Source organism: Carettochelys insculpta, chromosome 6 (genome assembly GCF_033958435.1).
Source record: "Carettochelys insculpta isolate YL-2023 chromosome 6, ASM3395843v1, whole genome shotgun sequence".
NCBI classification, from domain to species: Eukaryota; Metazoa; Chordata; order Testudines; family Carettochelyidae; genus Carettochelys; species Carettochelys insculpta.
In genome coordinates this window covers 127,283,282-127,301,102 of record NC_134142.1, presented here as the reverse complement: position 1 = coordinate 127,301,102, position 17,821 = coordinate 127,283,282, and the positions used below count along the sequence as shown (strand labels likewise).

Genomic DNA, 17,821 nt, shown 5'->3' with positions numbered 1-17,821 from the left:
TCCTGGGTTCTCCCCGGTGCTGGGAGGGCAGTGGGGGCTGGTGGTTAGAGCAGGGGCCGGGAGCCAGGACTCCTGGGTTCTCCCCGGCGCTGGGAGGGCAGTGGGGGCTGGTGGTCAGAGCAGGGGCCGGGAGCCAGGACTCCTGGGTTCTCCCCGGCGCTGGGAGGGCAGTGGGGGCTGGTGGTCAGAGCAGGGGCCGGGAGCCAGGACTCCTGGGTTCTCCCCGGCGCTGGGAGGGCAGTGGGGGCTGGTGGTTAGAGCAGGGCCCGGGAGCCAGGACTCCTGGGTTCTCTCCCGGCGCTGGGAGGGCAGCGGGGGCTGGGGCTGCCCCCCCAAGGAGGTTACGATCTGGGTCCCTGGGACAGGCAGGGCTTGTGGCCCGGACACCTGGGTCCCTCACACTCTGAATCAGCTCATCGTCGTCATCCTTGATTTCCAGGTTGACGGGCAGGCCGGGGAAGCGCCGGAAAACCTCCTCGAGGCGGGGGATGCGGTGGTCCGAGCCGTGCGCAAAGGCGCCTGCGGAAAGCCCAAGAGGGGCTCAGAGAGGAACCTGCTGGTGCTGGGGTCCGGGGCCCCGGCTCTGCGCCCCGGCCGCAGGCAGGAGCGACTCTCAGCAGCAGAACAGGAGTTTGAGGCGACAGACACAGCGCAGTGCAGAGGGGTCAGCGCAGCCGGCAGAGTCCGTCCGTCCGTCCAGCCCGTCCTGGGGAGGGGAGCCCAAGGGGGACGAGCCCCCTTCCTCTCCCCGGCACAGGCCGGCTGCCTTCTAGCCCCCCGCCCCCAACTGCCGCCTCCGACTCAGCCCAGCCGGGCTCCTCCCCGCCCTGTGCCCGGACAGGGGTGTCACCTGCCAGCTGCGGTTCCAGCCCCAGGGGGCACCCAGCCGGGGGGAGCTGCTCGGCCCCTCGCTCACCCCCACCTCCCAGCCCGGGGGGGAGGGAATGGCCACTTACCGGGTGAGAAGGTCACCTCCAGGGGGTCCTTGTAGGGGGGCAGGTCCTGGGTGGACATGGGAGAGTCAGCGTGCGGAGGCAGGGCCTCACCCCGCTTTGCCCAGACATCCCATGGGGTGGCTGGGGGTTTCTTGGGGGGCTCTGAGGGGACCAGGGGCTCCGGGAGGGTTTGAGGGGGCCTGGGGTTTTGGGGGGGGACCCTAGTGGTGCTCGGGGATCCAAGGGGTATCGGGGGATTTGGAGGCTTCTGGAGGGCTCGGGGGGCTTAAATGGGGGAACCTGGGGGCTCTCGGTGTAATTGGAGGGTCTGGGGGGCTCTGAGAGGGGCAGTGTGAGGGTTGGGTGGTTTGAGGGGTTGCCAGGCAGACCCCAGGGGGATGGGAGATTCTGAGGGGGGACCCGGGGGCTCTGAGGGACCCCAGGGGTACCTAGGGGAAAGTGGAGGGGTTCTGGGGGGCCTAGTGGGGCTTCGGGGGCTTTGAGGGGGCAGTGGGAGGAAGCTGGGGGGATCTGAGGGGACCGGGGGCATCTTGGGGGGCCCAGGGGAGCTCTGGGCGCAGTCCAGTGGGTCAGGGAGGTTCGGGGGCTCACCGCGTAGTTCAGCTCCCGGATGTTCTGGTCGCGGCCCGTCTGGCGCAGCAGGTTCTGGTCGTGGGAGACAACCACCACCCCGTCCCGGGTGCGCCGGCAGTCCAGCTCCAGGACCTGCGTGCCCTGCGCGGAGGCGCTGGGGAGAGACGTCAGCGGGTCCAGATGTGGGGGGCTCGGGGATATGGGGGGACAGACGGGGGGCTCCAGGCAGGGGGTGGATATGGGGGGAGCCCTGGGCCGGGATGGATATGGGGGGACAGACGAGAGGCTCCTGGCAGGGCGTGGATATGGGGGGAGCTCTGGGCTGGGATGGTTACGGGGGGGGAGCTCTAGACAAGGGGAAATACAGGGGACTCTGGGCAAGGGGGGGCTCCGGGCGGGGGGTGGATATGGGGGAACGCTGGGCCGGGATGGATGGGGGGGGCTCTGGGCAAGGGGGGCCGGGAGGGGGGCTCCGGGCGGGGGGGGGTGGATACCGGGGGTGCTGCAGGGTCACTCACTGGGCAAAAGCTTCCATGGTGTTCTCGATCCTCTCACCGCAGCCTGAGGACAGGGGGTTGCAATCAGCAGCCCCATCAGAACCCCGCTGCCTCCCCATCCCCCGGCTCCCAGCGATGGGGGTAAAATCACCCTCCCCCGGCAGCACCTGCTGCCTGCCTCCCCCACTCACCCCCGCGGTGGGACACGTGGCGGCAGGGGAAGGGGGGCGGGCGCCGCCGGTGCAGCAGCTCGGGGCGGCGACGCAGGCAGAATGAGGCCAGGGCGAAGCCCCCCAAGGCCGGCAGTGCCAGCAGCAGCGGGGCGGCCATAGTGTCGGAAGCAGCTCTGGATCGGGCTGGCAGGGGCGGGCTCGGGCTCGGCACCGGCTCGGCTGGAGGATCCGGTCTGGGCGGGCTCGGGGCCGGCTCGGCTGGAGGATCCCGTCTAGGTGGGATGGGAGTCTGGGACTCGGTCCCCCGCAGCGCCCCCCCCCCAAGCAGACGCAGACACAGACACAGACGCTCAAATTTGGACCGTTTTATTGGGGGTCTCTCCCTTTCCCCATGAGACTCACCAGGGGCCAGGCCATGCCCCCCCCCAGCAGCCCGCTTGGCAGCCACGTACAGCGCTGGGGCAGAGCAGATCCCGCCCCGCCTCTCCCCGGGGCAAAGAGCAACCTGCTTGGGCGCTGCCTGCAGAGCTGGGGCGGGGCTGTGAGCCCGGCCGGTTGGGGGCAGCCCCGCCTCCGGGTTCATACGGAGGGCAGGGGTTGGGCACAGCCCTCTGAAGGACTCCCGGGTTCTTACTCCAAGGGGGCAGAGAGGCTGTGCCCCAACCCCTGCCTGAGCCCCGCCGGGCGACAGGAAATCCCGGGGCACGGACAAGCCCCTGCGAGCAGCGCAGGACGTGCTAACGCCCTCCAGGGCTAGGAACCGTGGTGGGGGGGTACAGCCCCCCGCCTCCGAGGCACCGCCAGGGGCCAGGCAGTCCCAGCCCTGCGGGGCAGCAGCTGTACAGCACGAAGCCTGGCCAGGCCAGCCCCCACGCCAGGCCTGGGGGGCTGGCAGAGCTCGTGGGAAACCTTCACCACCGCCCCGCGGGGTGGGGGGAGAGTCTGTGAAATGCTCCCCCCGCCAGAACCAGGCAGGCGCTGCACTGCCCTGCCCTGCCCCGCCCCGCCCCGGACGGACAGGCGCTGCACTGCGCTGCCCTGCCCCGGACGGACAGGCGCTGCACTGCCCTGCCCCGCCCCGCCCCGGACGGACAGGCGCTGCCCTGCCCCGGACGGACAGGCGCTGCCCTGCCCCGGACGGACAGGCGCTGCCCTGCACTGCCCCGCCCCGCCCCGGACGGACAGGCGCTGCCCTGCACTGCCCTGCCCTGCCCCGCCCCGCCCCGGACGGACAGGCGCTGCCCTGCCCCGGACGGACAGGCGCTGCCCCGCCCCGCCCCGGACGGACAGGCTCCACGGCCCACAGCCCGGCTCTGTGACCCATTCCCCAGCCTGAGTGAGCCGGGCCCTGCTCCATGGCCAGGAAGGGACAGGCCCTGACCACCGGGGGGCCCCCCCCCCCCCAGCTGGAACCCTGCTGTCTCCTTCAGCTTCCCCTTGGGCAGGTCATCCAGCTCCATGTCCAACGTGAAGGGCTCTTCCGCCACCGGCTGCGGAGAGAGCCGGGCCCCAGGGTGGCAGCAGCCCACCTGCCTCATTGGAGGGGTCCTAGTACTGCTCCAGATAGGGCTCTGCCACCGAGTCCTCCACCGTGAGGTGCTTAGGGTTGAAGATCAACATCTCGTCCAGAGCTGCGGGGGAGAGCAGGGCCAGCTGGGGCCCTGACCCAGCCCACCCAGGGGTGCCAGGGCCTCACCGCCGGGGTCCACCTTGGAGAAGAGCTTGGACCAGGGCACCCTGCGCTTGGGGGCCAACGACTGCAGGTAACTCCCTTCCTGCATGTTGATGATGCAGTTCAGGTCCTCCTGGGAGGGAGAGCCCAGGACCCCCGCAGTGGGAGGAGTCAGATGGAGAGGGGAGGAGCTACCATGGGCCCCACCCAGACACCAGCAGCCCTGCAACAAGTGGTCCCTCCCTTTCTGAGACAACCCTGTGGCCCACCCCCACAGCAGCCTGCATCTGCCTCTCTGGGGCCTCTAGAAGCCCCACCTGCAGATGCCAGTTCCAAGATGTCCTGCCCCTCAACCAGGATGTGGCTGAGCTGGTCCAGGTAGTGCTTGCCAGGGAAGATGGGCCGGTTGGAGAGCATCTCCACCAGGACGCAGCCCACTGACTGGACAGCGATGGATTTGGTGTAGTCCTGAGGACAGAGGGGCAGGGGATGTAGTACAATGGAGGCCAAAGCCCACAGAGCTCATGCCTTGTGTGAGGCCTAAGGCTCAAAGAAAAGCGAAGCTGTGAGCAAGAGGCAGGTCTCTGCTAACAGAACTTGGCACAGACACTCACTGGTAATTGGCCCAGGTGCAGAGCAATAATTGTGTAAGTTGACATCACAAGGCCTCACCAGCTCTTTACAGACGACCTGGATACCTGCTCCGTACAGCAACAGGCCCAGGGTCAGGAAAGGGTCTCAATGACAGCATGATGGACAGAGATCTCACCAAACCCCGAGGTACAGGGTGGTATCCAGCTACCTGGGAAGGTGATCACTTGGCACCAGAGGGTGGTAACTGATACGTCAGCAGTGAGGCGTGCTTTGTTTGTACCTGTGTATAACGTGATTTCTTGGGGACCGTCTTTGTCTGACCTGGAGGGGCCGGTGGAATTCCGACTGTCAGTCCGTTGCAGCAGGTGCGTATGTACAGGGTGTCAGTACCGTATACTAGACCTAACGACTGTTATTTGTACCTTGCTAAGCAATAAACCCCGGCCAGGCGCCTTCGAGCCTTACTTAGTCTGTGGTCTTTGGGGAGCCTCGGCTGTGGCCAGTGGGCCTGTTTCATTGAACACACATATATACACACACACTCGCTCACACGCACTCACAAACAGCCTTCTGGTGATCGTCACTGACACAGCCAAAGATCTGTGAGGACACCTCAGCAGTAAATGCGCTGTACTACAGTGGGTCACAGAGGTGGGAGTTCCCGGGGCTCCCCCCCACCCAACCACAGAAATGCCTCCGCTGGGGCTGCAGGTTTTATCTCCTGACGAAAAGAAGATTCTAGGCCAAGAAAAACACTCAGCCTGGTGCCCAGCTCCCTGCAGTTCTACCCTAGCCCCTCCACCCAGCACAGGGGGCAGGGCCCAGGTACCCTGGCTCCAAGCACCCCAACCCAAGGGCTAGGAGCCCAGCTTCCACCCCCTCACCTCAGAGTTGAGCATGATCTCAGGTGCACGGTACCAGCAGGTGGCCACATACTCTGCCAAGAAGCCGGTGTGGTCGTGCTCCAGGTCAGCAATGCGAGCCAGACCAAAGTCACAGATCTGGAGTGGGCAGCAAGGGTTATCCCCAGCTGTCCTCCCCACAGAGACCCCCAAGGGAGGAGGGTTGGGCTAGGCCAGGCTACGGGGAAGGGAGGCTGCGCCGAGGACCCGTGTCCCAGGGCTGCTGTGCAGCACAAAGGGAGCTCAGTCCCGTGGGGCGGGGCGGGGCGGGCCGGGCCGGGCCGGGCCGGGGGGAGGGGGGCGGGGCGGCTCGCCTTCAGGTCGCAGGTGGTCTTGATGAGCAGGCTGCTGGGCTTCAGGCCATGGCGCAGCACACGAGGGCCGTGCGGACGGACCTAGGGCCGAGCAGCACCAGGCACAGGACGCAGCACACGAGGGCCGTGCGGACGGACCTGGGGCCGCCCAGCACCAGGCACAGGACGCAGCACAGGACGCAGGATGTGCCTGGGGCGGGATCAAGGGCCACATCGCGGCGGGGGGCGTGGCTCGGGGCGGGGCCGGAGGATACACGTCGCGCATGCGCTCTAGGGCGGGCGCGACGCGCGCCTGGTGCTCGAACGGGCTCAGCTTCTCGATGGCCGCGCGCACCTGGGTCACGTGGTCGAAGGCGGAGCTGCGAGGGAGAGGCCCTGGGAAAGGAACCGCGCGGAACAGAACCGCGGTACGGGCGGGGCGGGGGCAGAGCGGCAGGAAGGGGCGGGGCCGGGCCGGGCCGGGCGGCAGGAAGGGGCGGGGCCGGGCCGGGCCCGGCGGCAGGAGGGGGGCGGGGACGAGGGGGTCCGGGGCAGAGCTGCAGGAAGGGGCCGGTCCCGGCGGCAGGAGGGGGGCGGGGACGAGGGGGGCCGGGCGGCAGGAGGGGGGCGGGGGCAGAGTGGCAGGAAGGGGCGGAGCCGGGCCGGGCCAGGCCGGGCGGCAGGAGGGGGGCGGGGACGAGGGGGCCGGGCCCGGCGGCAGGAGGGGGGCGGGGGCAGAGTGGCAGGAAGGGGCGGAGCCGGGCCGGGCCAGGCCGGGCGGCAGGAGGGGGGCGGGGACGAGGGGGCCGGGCCCGGCGGCAGGAGGGGGGCGGGGGCAGAGTGGCAGGAAGGGGCGGAGCCGGGCCGGGCGGCAGGAGGGGGGCGGGGACGAGGGGGCCGGTCCTGGCGGCAGGAGGGGGGCGGGGGCAGAGTGGCAGGAAGGGGCGGGGCCGGGCCGGGCCGGGCGGCAGGAGGGGGGCCGGGGCAGAGCGGCAGGAAGGGGCGGGGCCGGGGCGCTCACCGCGGCGTGCCGTACGCCCCCTCCCCAATGTACCGCAGGTCCGTGTAGTGTGGCCCCACGTCGCACACCTGCCCCTTCACGGACTCCGCCCCCAGCTTGGGCGCGGCCTGAACCCGCCGGGGCCACCGCCATGGCCGCTACGGTGTGATCCCGCTACCGCACCCGGAACCGTCCCGCCTGCCGTCACCGCGCATGCGCAGGCTGATCTGCGGCTCGCTATGCGCAGGCGCGGGCCTCACCAATCGTGCGCGTCCCCCTCAACGCATCTGTCCATCACTGCGTGACCGTCCGCTGCGCTTCCGGATTGGAGGGTTTTCTGTGACGTCACTTAAACGGAGGGCTGCCCTCTGCCATTCCTCCTTTCAGTCATGGCACGCCCCTTCCATCGAGGCAAGCCCCGCCCCTTCCTGCAGACCACGCCCGCTCGGCCGCTGATCCCCGTGCAGGCCCCGCCCCTTCCCACAGGCCCCGCCCCTTTGGGCGCGGGGCAGAAGCCCTGGCAAAGACCTGCTGGTTTGTGGCCCCCCGGCCCCAGCTGGCACATGGGGGCCCCAGGCTGGGGTTGGCGCCCATGGCTCTGCCCACCCGCCCCACAGGTGGGGGTTGATCCTGCTTGAAGCAGGGGCTGGACTAGATGCCCTCCTGAGGTCCCTTCCAGCCCTGGGGTTCTGTGCTCCGGAGAGCAGCCCTGCCCCCCCGCTGGGCCCCAGGACTGTGCAGGCAGCATCCCTGCCCCCCAGGGTAGCCGCCAGCACCTGCCTGCAGGAGCCGTGGCTCAGCTGACCAGTCAGCAATGGTAGCCTGTACCACTGCCATGCCCACCACTGACACCAGAGGGGCCGGGGCCCTGGGAGCAGGGGGTGGGGGGCACAGGCAGTCTGTGGGGTGGACAGAGAGGCAGACAGACAAGGGACAGGTGTCTGGAGGTGCTGCCAGCTGGGCCTGGACCCAGGTGCTCAGAAAGGGCCAGACAGGCAGGAGAGAAGTGGGGGTGGGGGGGTTATTTCCACCCCCACTCCCCACTTTGCAGAGCGACTCACCCCCCATAGGGAAGTGGGAGGGGGTTTCCAGGCCTCTCCCTCCTGCTTCCTGCCCCGCTTGTGGCTGTGCTGTCCCTTTAAGGCACCGCCCCCTTTGTGCGAAGGGGCGATGGCTCCATTAAAACTGCTGAGCCCCAGCATCCTGGTTCACTGTGACAGCAGAGTGCCTGGAGTGGGTGAGAGCAGGGGGCTGGGAGCCAGGACTCCTGGGTTCTCTGGCTGGGCCCCTGCCCCTCTCAGCACTGTGCTTCTCTCTCCCCCAAGCTGTGTGCAGGCAGAGCCTGGGGACTCACTCCCTATGCTGGGAGCGGCCGTGGGGAGGGGACTTTGGAGGCTGCCTCTGGTGCTGGCAAGGGCTCTGCCAGGGCTGAGAGGTGAGGGGGGGCTGCGGATGAGGTGTGAGGGGCACTGCTCAGCACCGTGTCTCTCCCCAGCCGCCATGAGCCGGAAGGTCGTCCGCAGCAGCAAGTTCCGCCATGTCTTTGGGCAGCCGGCCAAAGCCGACCAGTGCTACGACGATGTGCGCATCTCCCAGACCACCTGGGACAGCAGCTTCTGCACCGTCAACCCCAAGTTCCTGGCAATGATCGTGGAGGCCAGCGGTGGAGGGGCCTTCATGGTGTTGCCCCTGGCCAAGGTAATGCTGCCCATGCCCCTGCCAGCGCTGTGCTGCGGTACCCCTCACTCCCAACCTGGAGCCCCTACCTTCCCGACCCACAGCCCCTGCAAGCCCAGCCCGGCCCGGGCAGTGCCCCTCACTCCCGACCCGCAGCCCCTGCCAGCCCGGCCCTGCTGGTGCCCCTCAAGCCCGACCCGCAGCCCCTGCCAGCCCGGCCCTGCTGGTGCCCCTCAAGCCCGACCTGCAGCCCCTGCCAGCCCGGCCCTGCTGGTGCCCCTCACTCCCGACCCGCAGCCCCTGCCAGCCCGGCCCTGCTGGTGCCCCTCAAGCCCGACCCGCAGCCCCTGCCAGCCCGGCCCTGCTGGTGCCCCTCACTCCCGACCCGCAGCCCCTGCCAGCCCGGCCCTGCTGGTGCCCCTCACTCCCGACCCGCAGCCCCTGCCAGCCTGGCCCTGCTGGTGCCCCTCACTCCCGACCCGCAGCCCCTGCCAGCCCGGCCCTGCTGGTGCCCCTCAAGCCCGACCCGCAGCCCCTGCCAGCCCGGCCCTGCTGGTGCCCCTCACTCCCGACCCGCAGCCCCTGCCAGCCCGGCCCTGCTGGTGCCCCTCACTCCTGACCCGCAGCCCCTGCCAGCCCGGCCCTGCTGGTGCCCCTCAAGCCCGACCCGCAGCCCCTGCCAGCCCGGCCCTGCTGGTGCCCCTCACTCCCGACCCGCAGCCCCTGCCAGCCCGGCCCTGCTGGTGCCCCTCAAGCCCGACCCGCAGCCCCTGGCAGCCCATCTCTCCCGTGGCCCCTTCTTAGGTAACGTCGTATCTCTCCCCATCTGTCTGCGTTTCCGGGGGTTGTTTTGTGAAACCGCCGCACAGGCCGAGCTTGACGTTTTCGCCTTAAATGGCTCCAACTGCGAACCTGGGGCGGAAGCAGCCGTGAAAAGGGGAAGTGGGTTCGGGGAGTGGGGGCAGGTCTGACACACCACAGCCCAGCCCCCAGCTTGCCTGGTTCTCAGCAGTGTCTGGGGTGGGCAGATGGGGGATTGTTATGGCTGGTCCCACCTAGATCATCAGCCTAGCAAGAGAGATGGGGGCTGCAGGGCAGGAGTGAGCGGCACAGGCAGAGCTGAGGGGGGCACAGTGCTGGTGGGGAGTGAAGGGCCCATGGTGTTGGGTTACAAAGGGCCCTGTGTCCTTCCCTGGCCTGGGGGAAGGGGGTGGCAGGACACAACCTCAGAGGCCCCTCAGCCCCTCTGTGCACCATCTCGTGACTTCCAGCATGATGGGAGCAGAAACAGAGATGAGAGCTGCTCCCCCGTACCTACCGCTTACTCCTGACCCCCAGCCCGACCCCCAGCCCTGCCGGTGCCCCTCCCACCTGACCCCCCAGCCCCCTACCGCTTACTCCTGACCCCCAGCCCTGCCGGTGCCCCTCCCGCCCAACCCACAGCCCCCTACCGCTTACTCCTGACCCCCAGCCCTGCCGGTGCCCCTCCCGCCCAACCCACAGCCCCCTACCGCTTACTCCTGACCCCCAGCCCGTCCCCCCCGACCCACAGCCCCCTCCCCCACGCCTACCACTTCCTCTTGACCCCCAGCCCTGCCGGTGCCCCTCCCGCCCAACCCACAGGTGGGGGGGGTGAGGAAGGACCTGGTGTCCTGCATGTGGGCATGTGCCAAGCACCCACTCAGGTCCTGCTCTGCAGTGAGGGAGGGGCGGACAGAGCCGGCTATGGGCATGGGAGCTGGACGCACACCCAGCCTGGCTTCCCCTCCCCTGGCTGGTGGGGAAACCCTGGAGTCCTGCCAGCCCTTGCTGAGCCCTAGCCCCCTGCACTGGGGGCAGGAAGGGGAAGGGGAATGGTGCCCGGGGCCAGGTTCTGGGAGGGAAGTGATGCCTAGTGGGTAGGGAACAGGGGGCTTGGCTGGGTCTCCTGACTCAGCTCCTGCCCTGCAGACCGGGCGGCTGGACAAGTCGCAGCCTGTGGTGTGTGGTCACACGGCACCTGTACTGGACATCGCGTGGTGTCCGCACAACGACAACGTCATTGCCAGCGGCTCCGAGGACTGCACCGTCATGGTGGGCAGCAGCGGGCTGGGGAAGGGGGGCGGGCAGGGGGGTGCCAGGGATGGGCCTGACCTGGTTGTTGCCCCAGGTGTGGGAGGTGCCGGATGGTGGCCTGGTGCGACCCCTAACGGAGCCGCTGGTGACGCTGGAGGGGCACTCGAAGCGTGTCGGCATCGTGGCCTGGCACCCCACGGCTCAGAATGTGCTGCTGAGCGCAGGTACCCTTCCTCTGCCCCACACGGCCCCCTGGCTCTTCGCAGACAGGGCTGGGGGGGCACTGTGTGTGGCCTGGGGGTGAGATACCCCATCCCCCTGCTCCTTCCCCACACAGGCCTGGGGGGGCACCAGGGGGCGCTGCACACGGCCTGGGGGGTCACAGGTACCCTGTCCCTCCCCCACATGGCCTCCCCCGCTCTTCCCAGACAGGCCTGGGTGGCACCAGGGGGCGCTGCACATGGCCTGGGGGGTCACAGATACCTCGTCCCCCCTGCCCGATCCCCCATGCTCCTTCCCCAGACAGGGCTGGGGGATGCCGGGGATGGCGTGGGGTGGACACAGGTACCCCAGCCCTCCCATGCCCCATCCCCAGACAGGCTGGGGGGCGCCGTGCTCAGCCCTGCAGGACCCTGGCTGTGCACATGGTGCTGCCCTGCCCCCTCCTGCCCCTAGGCTGTGACAACGCCGTGCTGCTGTGGGACGTGGGCACCGGCCGGGCGCTGGTGGAGCTGCGCGATCTGCACCCTGACACCATCCACAGCGTGGCCTGGAGCCGCGATGGCTCCCGCCTCTGCACCACCTGCCGGGACCGCCGGGTCCGCATCATCGAGCCGCGCTCGGGCCGCGTGCTGGCCGTGAGTGCGGGCTGGGGGGCCGGGCTGGGCCGGGCCGGGGGCTCCCCACCTCTGACCCTGTCTCCCTGCAGGAAAAGGCCAGCCCCCACGAGGGCTCCCGGCCCGTCCACGCTGTCCTGCTGGCTGATGGCAAGATCCTCACCACCGGCTTCAGCCGCATGAGCGAGCGCCAGGTGGCTCTGTGGGACCCGGTGAGACTCTACTTTGGGGACCCCACGCAGCCCTCTTGTGCTCTCCCCGTGGGACCCAGCTTGACCCACCCCCCCCCCACCTCACCCCGCTCCCCCCTGCTGGCCAGGGGCAGTGCCATGGGACCCAGCCTGACCCACACCGCCCCACCCCCTCTTGCCTGACCCCCCTCCCTCCTGCTGTTACAAGAAGAAGGTGATCAGAGAGGGTGTGGGGCCCCTGCCAGATGAGGGGGGTAACCCAGTGACAGATGATGTAGGGAAAGCTGAAGCACTTAATGCTTTCTTCACCTCTGTCTTCATGGACAAGGACAGCTCCCGGACTAATGCGATAAGTGATGCACTGTGGGATGGAGGTGGACAGTCTTTGGTGGGGAAAGAACAGGTTAGGAGCTATCTAAAAAAGCTAAACGTACATAAATCGATGGGCCCGGACCTAATTCATCCTCGGGTTCCGAGGGAGTTGGCGTATGTTGTGGATGAGCCCTTGGCCGTTATCTTTGAAAAGTCGTGGAGATCAGGAGAGATCCCGGATGATTGGAAAAAGGCAAGTGTAGGGCCCATCTTTAAAAAAGGGAGGAAGGATGAGCCAGGGAGCTATAGGCTGGTCAGTCTTACATCAGTCCCTGGAAAAATCATGGAGGGGCTCCTCCAGGAAGTCATTTTGAGGCACTTGGAGGAGGGGGGAGTGATCAGGAATAGTCAGCCTGGATTCCTGAAGGGCAAGTCGTGCCTGACCCATCTGATTAGTTTCTACGACGAGATAACTGGCTCTGCGGATAGGGGAAAATCAATGGATGTGATTCATCTTGACTTTAGCAAAGGTTTTGGTACAGTGTCCCACAATATTCTTGTCAGCAAGTTAAAGGAACGTGGATTGGATAAATGGACGGTAAGATGGATAGAAAGCTGGCTAGAAGGTCAGGCCCAGCGGGTAGCGATCAACGGCTCGATGTCGGGATGGTGGTCGGTTTCTAGTGGAGTGCCCCAAGGTCCGGTTCTGGGTCCTGTTCTGTTCAACATATTTACCAATGACCTGGATGAGGGGTTGGATTGCACCCTCAGCAAGTTTGCGGATGACACTAAGCTAGGGGGAGAGGTAGATACGCTGCAGGGTAGGGACAGGGTCCAGACTGACTTAGACAAATTGGAAGACTGGGCTGCAAGAAATCTGATGAGGCTCAGTAAGGACACGTGCACAGCCCTGCACTTGGGCCAGAAGAATCCCAAGCACTGTTACAGGCTGGGGTCCGACTGGCTCGGTAGTAGTTCTGCAGAAAAGGACCTGGGAGCTGTAGTGGACGAGAAGGTGGACATGAGTCAATAGTGTGCCATTGTAGCCAAGAAAGCTAATGGTGCCAGTAGATCCAGAGAAGTGATTGTTCCTCTTTATTCGGCTTTGGTGAGGCCCCATCTGGAGTACTGTGTCCAGTTCTGGGCCCCCAGTTATAGGAAGGATGTGGACACACTGGAGAGGGTCCAGTGGAGGGAGACCAGAATAATTAGGGGGCTGGAGCATATGACCTATGAAGAAAGGTTGAGGGAATCGGGACTGTTTAGTCTGCAGAAGAGAAGACTGAGGGGGGGACTTGATAACAGCCTTCAACTTACTGAAGGGAGGCTGCAAAGAGGCTGGAGAGAGGCTGTTCCCAGTGGTCACGGATGGCAGAACCCAGAACAATGGTCTCAAGTTGCTGTTGGGAAGGTCCAGGCTGAACATTAGGAAAAACTTTTTCGCTAGGAGGGTGGTGAGGCGTTGGAATGTTCTACAGACCCAGGGGAGCACTGGAGTCTCCATCCCTGGAGGTGCTTAAGTCTCGCTTCAACAAAGCCCTGGCTGGGCTGATCAGATGGGTTTGGTCCTGCTTGGAGCAGGGGTTGGGCTCGATGGCTTTTTTAGGTCTTTTCCAGCTCTATTCTATGACCCTGTGACACCCCTCTATCCCTGTCCAGCGAGGGCCAGTGCTGTGGCACCTGATCTGACGCCCCTCCACCCCCAGCCGGCCGGGGCAGTGGCCAGGGACCCAGCCTGACATCCCCCCGAGCCCTGGCTAGCCAGGGGCAGTGCCCTGGGACCCAGGCAGAAACTCCTCCAGCTCAGCACCTCCCTGCCTGAGCCTCTGCCCACAGCCCAGCCCCCACTGGCCGCCTTCCTGCAACACCCCTCCTCTGCCTGCAGGCATGCCTGGAAGAGCCCATGACGCTGCAGGAGCTGGACACCAGCAGTGGGGTGCTGCTCCCGCACTACGACCCCGACACCAGCATGGTCTACCTGTGCGGAAAGGTGGGTGGGGCTGGGGGGGCAGGGCGGGGGTGCGGGGGAGGTGTCCCTGCTCCCCTGACCCTCCGTGCGCTGCCTGCAGGGCGACAGCTCCATCCGCTACTTCGAGGTGACGCCCGAGGCCCCGTACCTGCACTTCCTCTCCCTCTTCAGCTCCAAGGAGTCGCAGCGCGGCGGCGCCTGGATGCCCAAGCGGGGCCTGGACGTCAGCAAGTGTGAGATCGCCCGGTACGGCCCCCCCCAGAGCACCCTGCCCACGCCCCCTTGGAGTGCCAGGCCACACCCCCACCACAGCACTCCAGGATGCCCCCTGCCTGGTCCCTCCAGCGCATCCTGAGCCCCCTCCCCTCTGCATTTCAGGTTCTACAAGCTCCACGAGCGGAAATGCGAGCCCATTTCCATGACCGTGCCTCGCAAGGTGAGTGGTGCCCCTGCGTGGGGGCTCTCGGCTGGGTACCTGGACACCTGACTTCTGTCTCAGCTTGGGGTCCAGGGGGGCATGGAGCTTGGACACCTGGGTCCCACACCTCTCTCTGCCCCACAGTCAGACTTGTTCCAGGAAGACCTGTACCCAGACACCGTCGGGCCTGAGCCTGCACTGACAGCAGAGGAATGGTTCGGGGGGAAGGATGCTGGCCCCCTGCTCATCTCCCTGCGGGAGGGGTATGTGCCACCCAAGAGCCGAGAGTTCAAAGTCATCAAGAGCCTGCTGGAGCCGCGGAAGAGCCAGACCTGTCCTGAGGGAGTCAGCCCCGGGGTGAGAGAAGGGGGAGTCTATGGGGGAAGGGCTGTGGGTTGGGGATGGCAGGGGGGAGCATCACCCCAGGCAAGCTCTCTTCCCCCCGCCGCCAGGCACTGGAGAAGCTGCTGGAGGATGTACGAGAGCTGCAGCTGAGAGTGGCAGAGCAGGACCGCCGCATCGTAGCGCTGGAGGAGCGGGCTGGCCCCTAGCCCTGGGCCGCCGGCCCCATGTTCCCTCCTCCTCGGAGCTTTACCAGCAACAACCCCCTCACATCAGCACCTGCTCGACCTGAGGACGCCACGGCCTCCCCACCTGACCCAGGACTGCCCTGTCATGGGGGAGGTGGAAGAGAAGCAGAGACATCTTCCTGCAGTGAAAGTTTCTTGCAATAAACTGTAAATAGCCCATCTGCTGTGTTGGGGGCAGGGGCGACCCCCCCCAGCGCAGGGGGGATGGAGGATGCAAGCAGCCCCCAGCAAGGGGAGCAGTGCAGTGGTGGGGCAGGGCACCCGAAGCCTCCAGGGAGGGCAGCAGCGCCGGGGGTGGGGGAGGGAGGAGGGTGCCCGAAGCCTCCAGGGAGGGCAGCAGCGCCGGGGGTGGGGGAGGGAGGAGGGCACCCAAAGCCTCCAGGGAGAGCAGCAGCGTCGGGGGGGGGGGGGGGCGGGGGAGGGAGGAGGGCACCCAAAGCCCCCAGGGAGGGCAGCAGCGCGGGGGCGGGGGAGGGAGGAGGGTGCCCGAAGCCTCCAGGGAGGGCAGCAGTGCCGGGGGTGGGGGAGGGAGGAGGGCACCCAAAGCCTTCAGGGAGAGCAGCAGCGTCGGGGGTGGGGGAGGGAGGAGGGCACCCAAAGCCTCCAGGGAGGGCAGCAGCGCCGGGGGTGGGGGAGGGAGGAGGGCACCCAAAGCCTCCAGGGAGAGCAGCAGCGTCGGGGGGGGGGGCGGGGGAGGGAGGAGGGTGCCCGAAGCCTCCAGGGAGGGCAGCAGCGCCGGGGGTGGGGGAGGGAGGAGGGCACCCAAAGCCTTCAGGGAGAGCAGCAGCGTCAGGGGTGGGGGAGGGAGGAGGGCACCCAAAGCCTCCAGGGAGGGCAGCAGCGCCGGGGGTGGGGGAGGGAGGAGGGCACCCAAAGCCTTCAGGGAGAGCAGCAGCGTCGGGGGGGGGGGAGGGGAGGGCGCCCGAAGCCTCCAGGGAGGGCAGCAGCGCAGGGGGGGGAGGGAGGAGGGCGCCCGAAGCCCCCAGGGAGGGCAGCAGCGCAGGGGGAAGGAGGGCACCTGAAGCCTCCAGGGAGAGCAGCAGCACCGGGGGTGGGGGAGGGAGGAGGGCACCCAAAGCCTCCAGGGAGAGCAGCAGCGTCAGGGGGGGGGGGGGGGGGAAGGGAGGAGGGTGCCCAAAGCCCCCAGGGAGGGCAGCAGCGCCGGGGGGGGGGGGGGGGAAGGGAGGAGGGCGCCCGAAGCCTCCAGGGAGAGCAGCAGCGCCGGGGGGGGGGGAGGAGGGCGCCCGAAGCCTCCAGGGAGAGCAGCAGTGCCGGGGCGGGGGGAGGGAGGAGGGCACCCAAAGCCTCCAGGGAGAGCAGCAGCGTCGGGGGGGGGGGGGAAGGGAGGAGGGTGCCCAAAGCCCCCAGGGAGGGCAGCAGCGCCGGGGGGGGGGGGGGGGGGGAAGGGAGGAGGGCGCCCGAAGCCTCCAGGGAGAGCAGCAGCGCCGGGGGGGGGGGGGGGGGAGGGAGGGTGCCCGAAGCCTCCAGGGAGAGCAGCAGCGCCGGGGGGGGGGGGGGGGGGGAGGGTGCCCGAAGCCCCCAGGGAGGGCAGCAGCGCAGGGGGGGGGAGGGCGCCCGAAGCCCCCAGGGAGGGCAGCAGCGCGGGGGGGGGGGGAGGGAAGAGGGCGCCCGAAGCCCCCAGGGAGGGCAGCAGCGCCGGGGGGGTGGGGGGGGAGGGAGGAGGGCGCCCGAAGCCTCCAGGGAGGGCAGCAGCGCCGAGGGGGTGGGGGGGGGGAGGGAGGAGGGCGCCCGAAGCCTCCAGGGAGGGCAGCAGCGCCGAGGGGGTGGGGGGGGGTAGGGAGGAGGGCGCCCGAAGCCTCCAGGGAGGGCAGCAGCGCGGGGGGGGTGGGCGGCCAAAGCCCCCAGGGAGGGCAGCAGCGCCGGGGGGGTGGGGGGGGGGAGGGAGGAGGGCGCCCGAAGCCTCCAGGGAGAGCAGCAGCGCCGGGGGGGTGGGGGGGGGGGAGGGAGGAGGGCGCCCGAAGCCTCCAGGGAGAGCAGCAGCGCCGAGGGGGTGGGGGGGGGAGGGAGGAGGGCGCCCGAAGCCTCCAGGGAGGGCAGCAGCGCCGAGGGGGGGGGGGGTAGGGAGGAGGGCGCCCCGAAGCCTCCAGGGAGAGCAGCAGCGCCGGGGGGGTGGCGGGGGGGAGGGAGGAGGGCGCCCGAAGCCTCCAGGGAGAGCAGCAGCGCCGAGGGGGCGGGGGTAGGGAGGAGGGCGCCCGAAGCCTCCAGGGAGGGCAGCAGCGCCGGGGGGAGTTGCGCTATCCCCTGAACGAGGGTGTCTCCAGGCATCCCAGCGCCCAGAGTGCAGCGGGGCGTTAGCGCTGCAGCTGGCCCCCGCAGCTCTGCGGGACGCAGGGAAGGCGCAGGTTACTGGGCCACAAGTGGTTCACACGCAGCCTGAGCTCCTGCGGCCCGGGCCCAGCCGAGAAACGAGGCAGTAGGTCGGTGCACAGGATCCTTTATTGCAGCGCCTCGCAGGAACCGCAGGTCCGGCCCCCCGGGGCGGGTCTTACTGCGCGCGGCCCCGCTCGGCCTCCCACTGCTCCGGCGTCAGCGTCCGCTGCTCAAAGGCGTGAATGTGCTTCAGCTCCTCCGCCAGGAGCTCGTTCACCAGCCTGCGGGGAGAGGGTCAGTGCGGCAGGCTGCGGCCGGGGCCGGGGCCGCCCAGGGCCCGCGGAGGCGGGGGGGGGCGCTCACCGGTGTCGCTGGAGCAGCGGCTTCCCCCGGAACCGGGCCGAGACCACCAGAACCTTGAAGCTGGTGGAGCAGCGCGCGGGGGTCGTGTCCTCCACGTCCTGCGGGGAGAGGCGGGGTCAGCACGCGAGGCTGCCGGGCCGGGCCCCGCCCCCCAAGCCCAGCCGGGGAGACTCACCACGTGGTCCGCCTCCAACCCCTGCAGCAGCCGCTCCCGCAGCGTCTCCGCGCTCAGCGTCGGGCCGGCCGCCTCCATCCTGCCGCGCCACACGCGGACAGCGCTTCCGCTTCCGTCTCTCGCTACCGTCACTTCCGCCCGCAGAGCTCCGCCCACTTCCCCCTCTCGTCTCCGTCACTTCCGCCCGCTTCCCCCTCTCGTCTCCGTCACTTCCGCCGCGTTTCCCGTCGCTTCCGCCAGCGCG

At 68.4% G+C, this 17,821-nt stretch overlaps 3 protein-coding genes across 4 annotated transcripts; 1 reads left to right on the top strand and 2 right to left on the bottom strand.

Moving 5' to 3' along the window:
- Positions 1 to 400: 400 nt before the first annotated feature.
- On the bottom strand, positions 401 to 6,841 carry LOC142015224 (uncharacterized; the record flags this gene model as incomplete). Its single annotated transcript, XM_074998639.1, has 7 exons — positions 6,715 to 6,841; positions 5,350 to 5,466; positions 4,189 to 4,339; positions 2,048 to 2,090; positions 1,548 to 1,683; positions 957 to 1,002; positions 401 to 519 (listed from the first exon to the last, which is right to left on the bottom strand). Coding segments are annotated over exons 1-7 (711 nt in total), but the record flags the coding sequence as incomplete, so codon positions are not given.
- Positions 6,842 to 6,931: 90 nt separating this feature from the next.
- CORO1A (coronin 1A) lies at positions 6,932 to 14,867 on the top strand. 2 transcript variants are annotated; one of them, XM_074998500.1, is made up of 11 exons: positions 6,932 to 7,071; positions 8,156 to 8,358; positions 10,288 to 10,410; positions 10,487 to 10,616; positions 11,068 to 11,249; positions 11,321 to 11,440; positions 13,617 to 13,721; positions 13,801 to 13,946; positions 14,079 to 14,136; positions 14,263 to 14,475; positions 14,571 to 14,867. In XM_074998500.1, exons 1-11 carry the CDS (start codon positions 7,050 to 7,052, stop codon positions 14,667 to 14,669), a joined length of 1,401 nt encoding a protein of 466 aa, XP_074854601.1. In that variant the 5' UTR covers positions 6,932 to 7,049; the 3' UTR covers positions 14,670 to 14,867. The 2 variants fall into 2 exon arrangements, with proteins under 2 accessions (XP_074854601.1, XP_074854600.1); XM_074998499.1 differs by lacking the exon at positions 6,932 to 7,071 and having other exon boundaries at positions 7,597 to 8,358.
- A 2,280-nt stretch (positions 14,868 to 17,147) lies between these two features.
- Positions 17,148 to 17,806, bottom strand: LOC142015082 (bolA-like protein 2). Its single transcript, XM_074998498.1, has 3 exons — positions 17,578 to 17,806; positions 17,403 to 17,500; positions 17,148 to 17,320 (listed from the first exon to the last, which is right to left on the bottom strand). Exons 1-3 carry the CDS (start codon positions 17,653 to 17,655, stop codon positions 17,215 to 17,217), a joined length of 282 nt encoding a protein of 93 aa, XP_074854599.1. The 5' UTR covers positions 17,656 to 17,806; the 3' UTR covers positions 17,148 to 17,214.
- Positions 17,807 to 17,821: the final 15 nt, after the last annotated feature.

Bases quoted from the DNA above. Each gene is read 5' to 3' on its own strand.
- LOC142015082 (XM_074998498.1), bottom strand. From the start codon at position 17,655: ATGGAGGCGGCCGGCCCGACGCTGAGCGCGGAGACGCTGCGGGAGCGG. The intron at 17,501-17,577 runs GTGAGTCTCCCC...CTCTCCCCGCAG, and splicing joins GGTTGGAGGCGGACCACGTG to GACGTGGAGGACACGACCCC. The intron at 17,321-17,402 runs GTGAGCGCCCCC...CTCTCCCCGCAG, and splicing joins CCGCTGCTCCAGCGACACCG to GCTGGTGAACGAGCTCCTGG.
- CORO1A (XM_074998499.1), top strand. From the start codon at position 7,831: ATGGCTCCATTAAAACTGCTGAGCCCCAGCATCCTGGTTCACTGTGAC. The intron at 11,250-11,320 runs GTGAGTGCGGGC...GTCTCCCTGCAG, and splicing joins GCTCGGGCCGCGTGCTGGCC to GAAAAGGCCAGCCCCCACGA. The intron at 11,441-13,616 runs GTGAGACTCTAC...CTCTGCCTGCAG, and splicing joins AGGTGGCTCTGTGGGACCCG to GCATGCCTGGAAGAGCCCAT.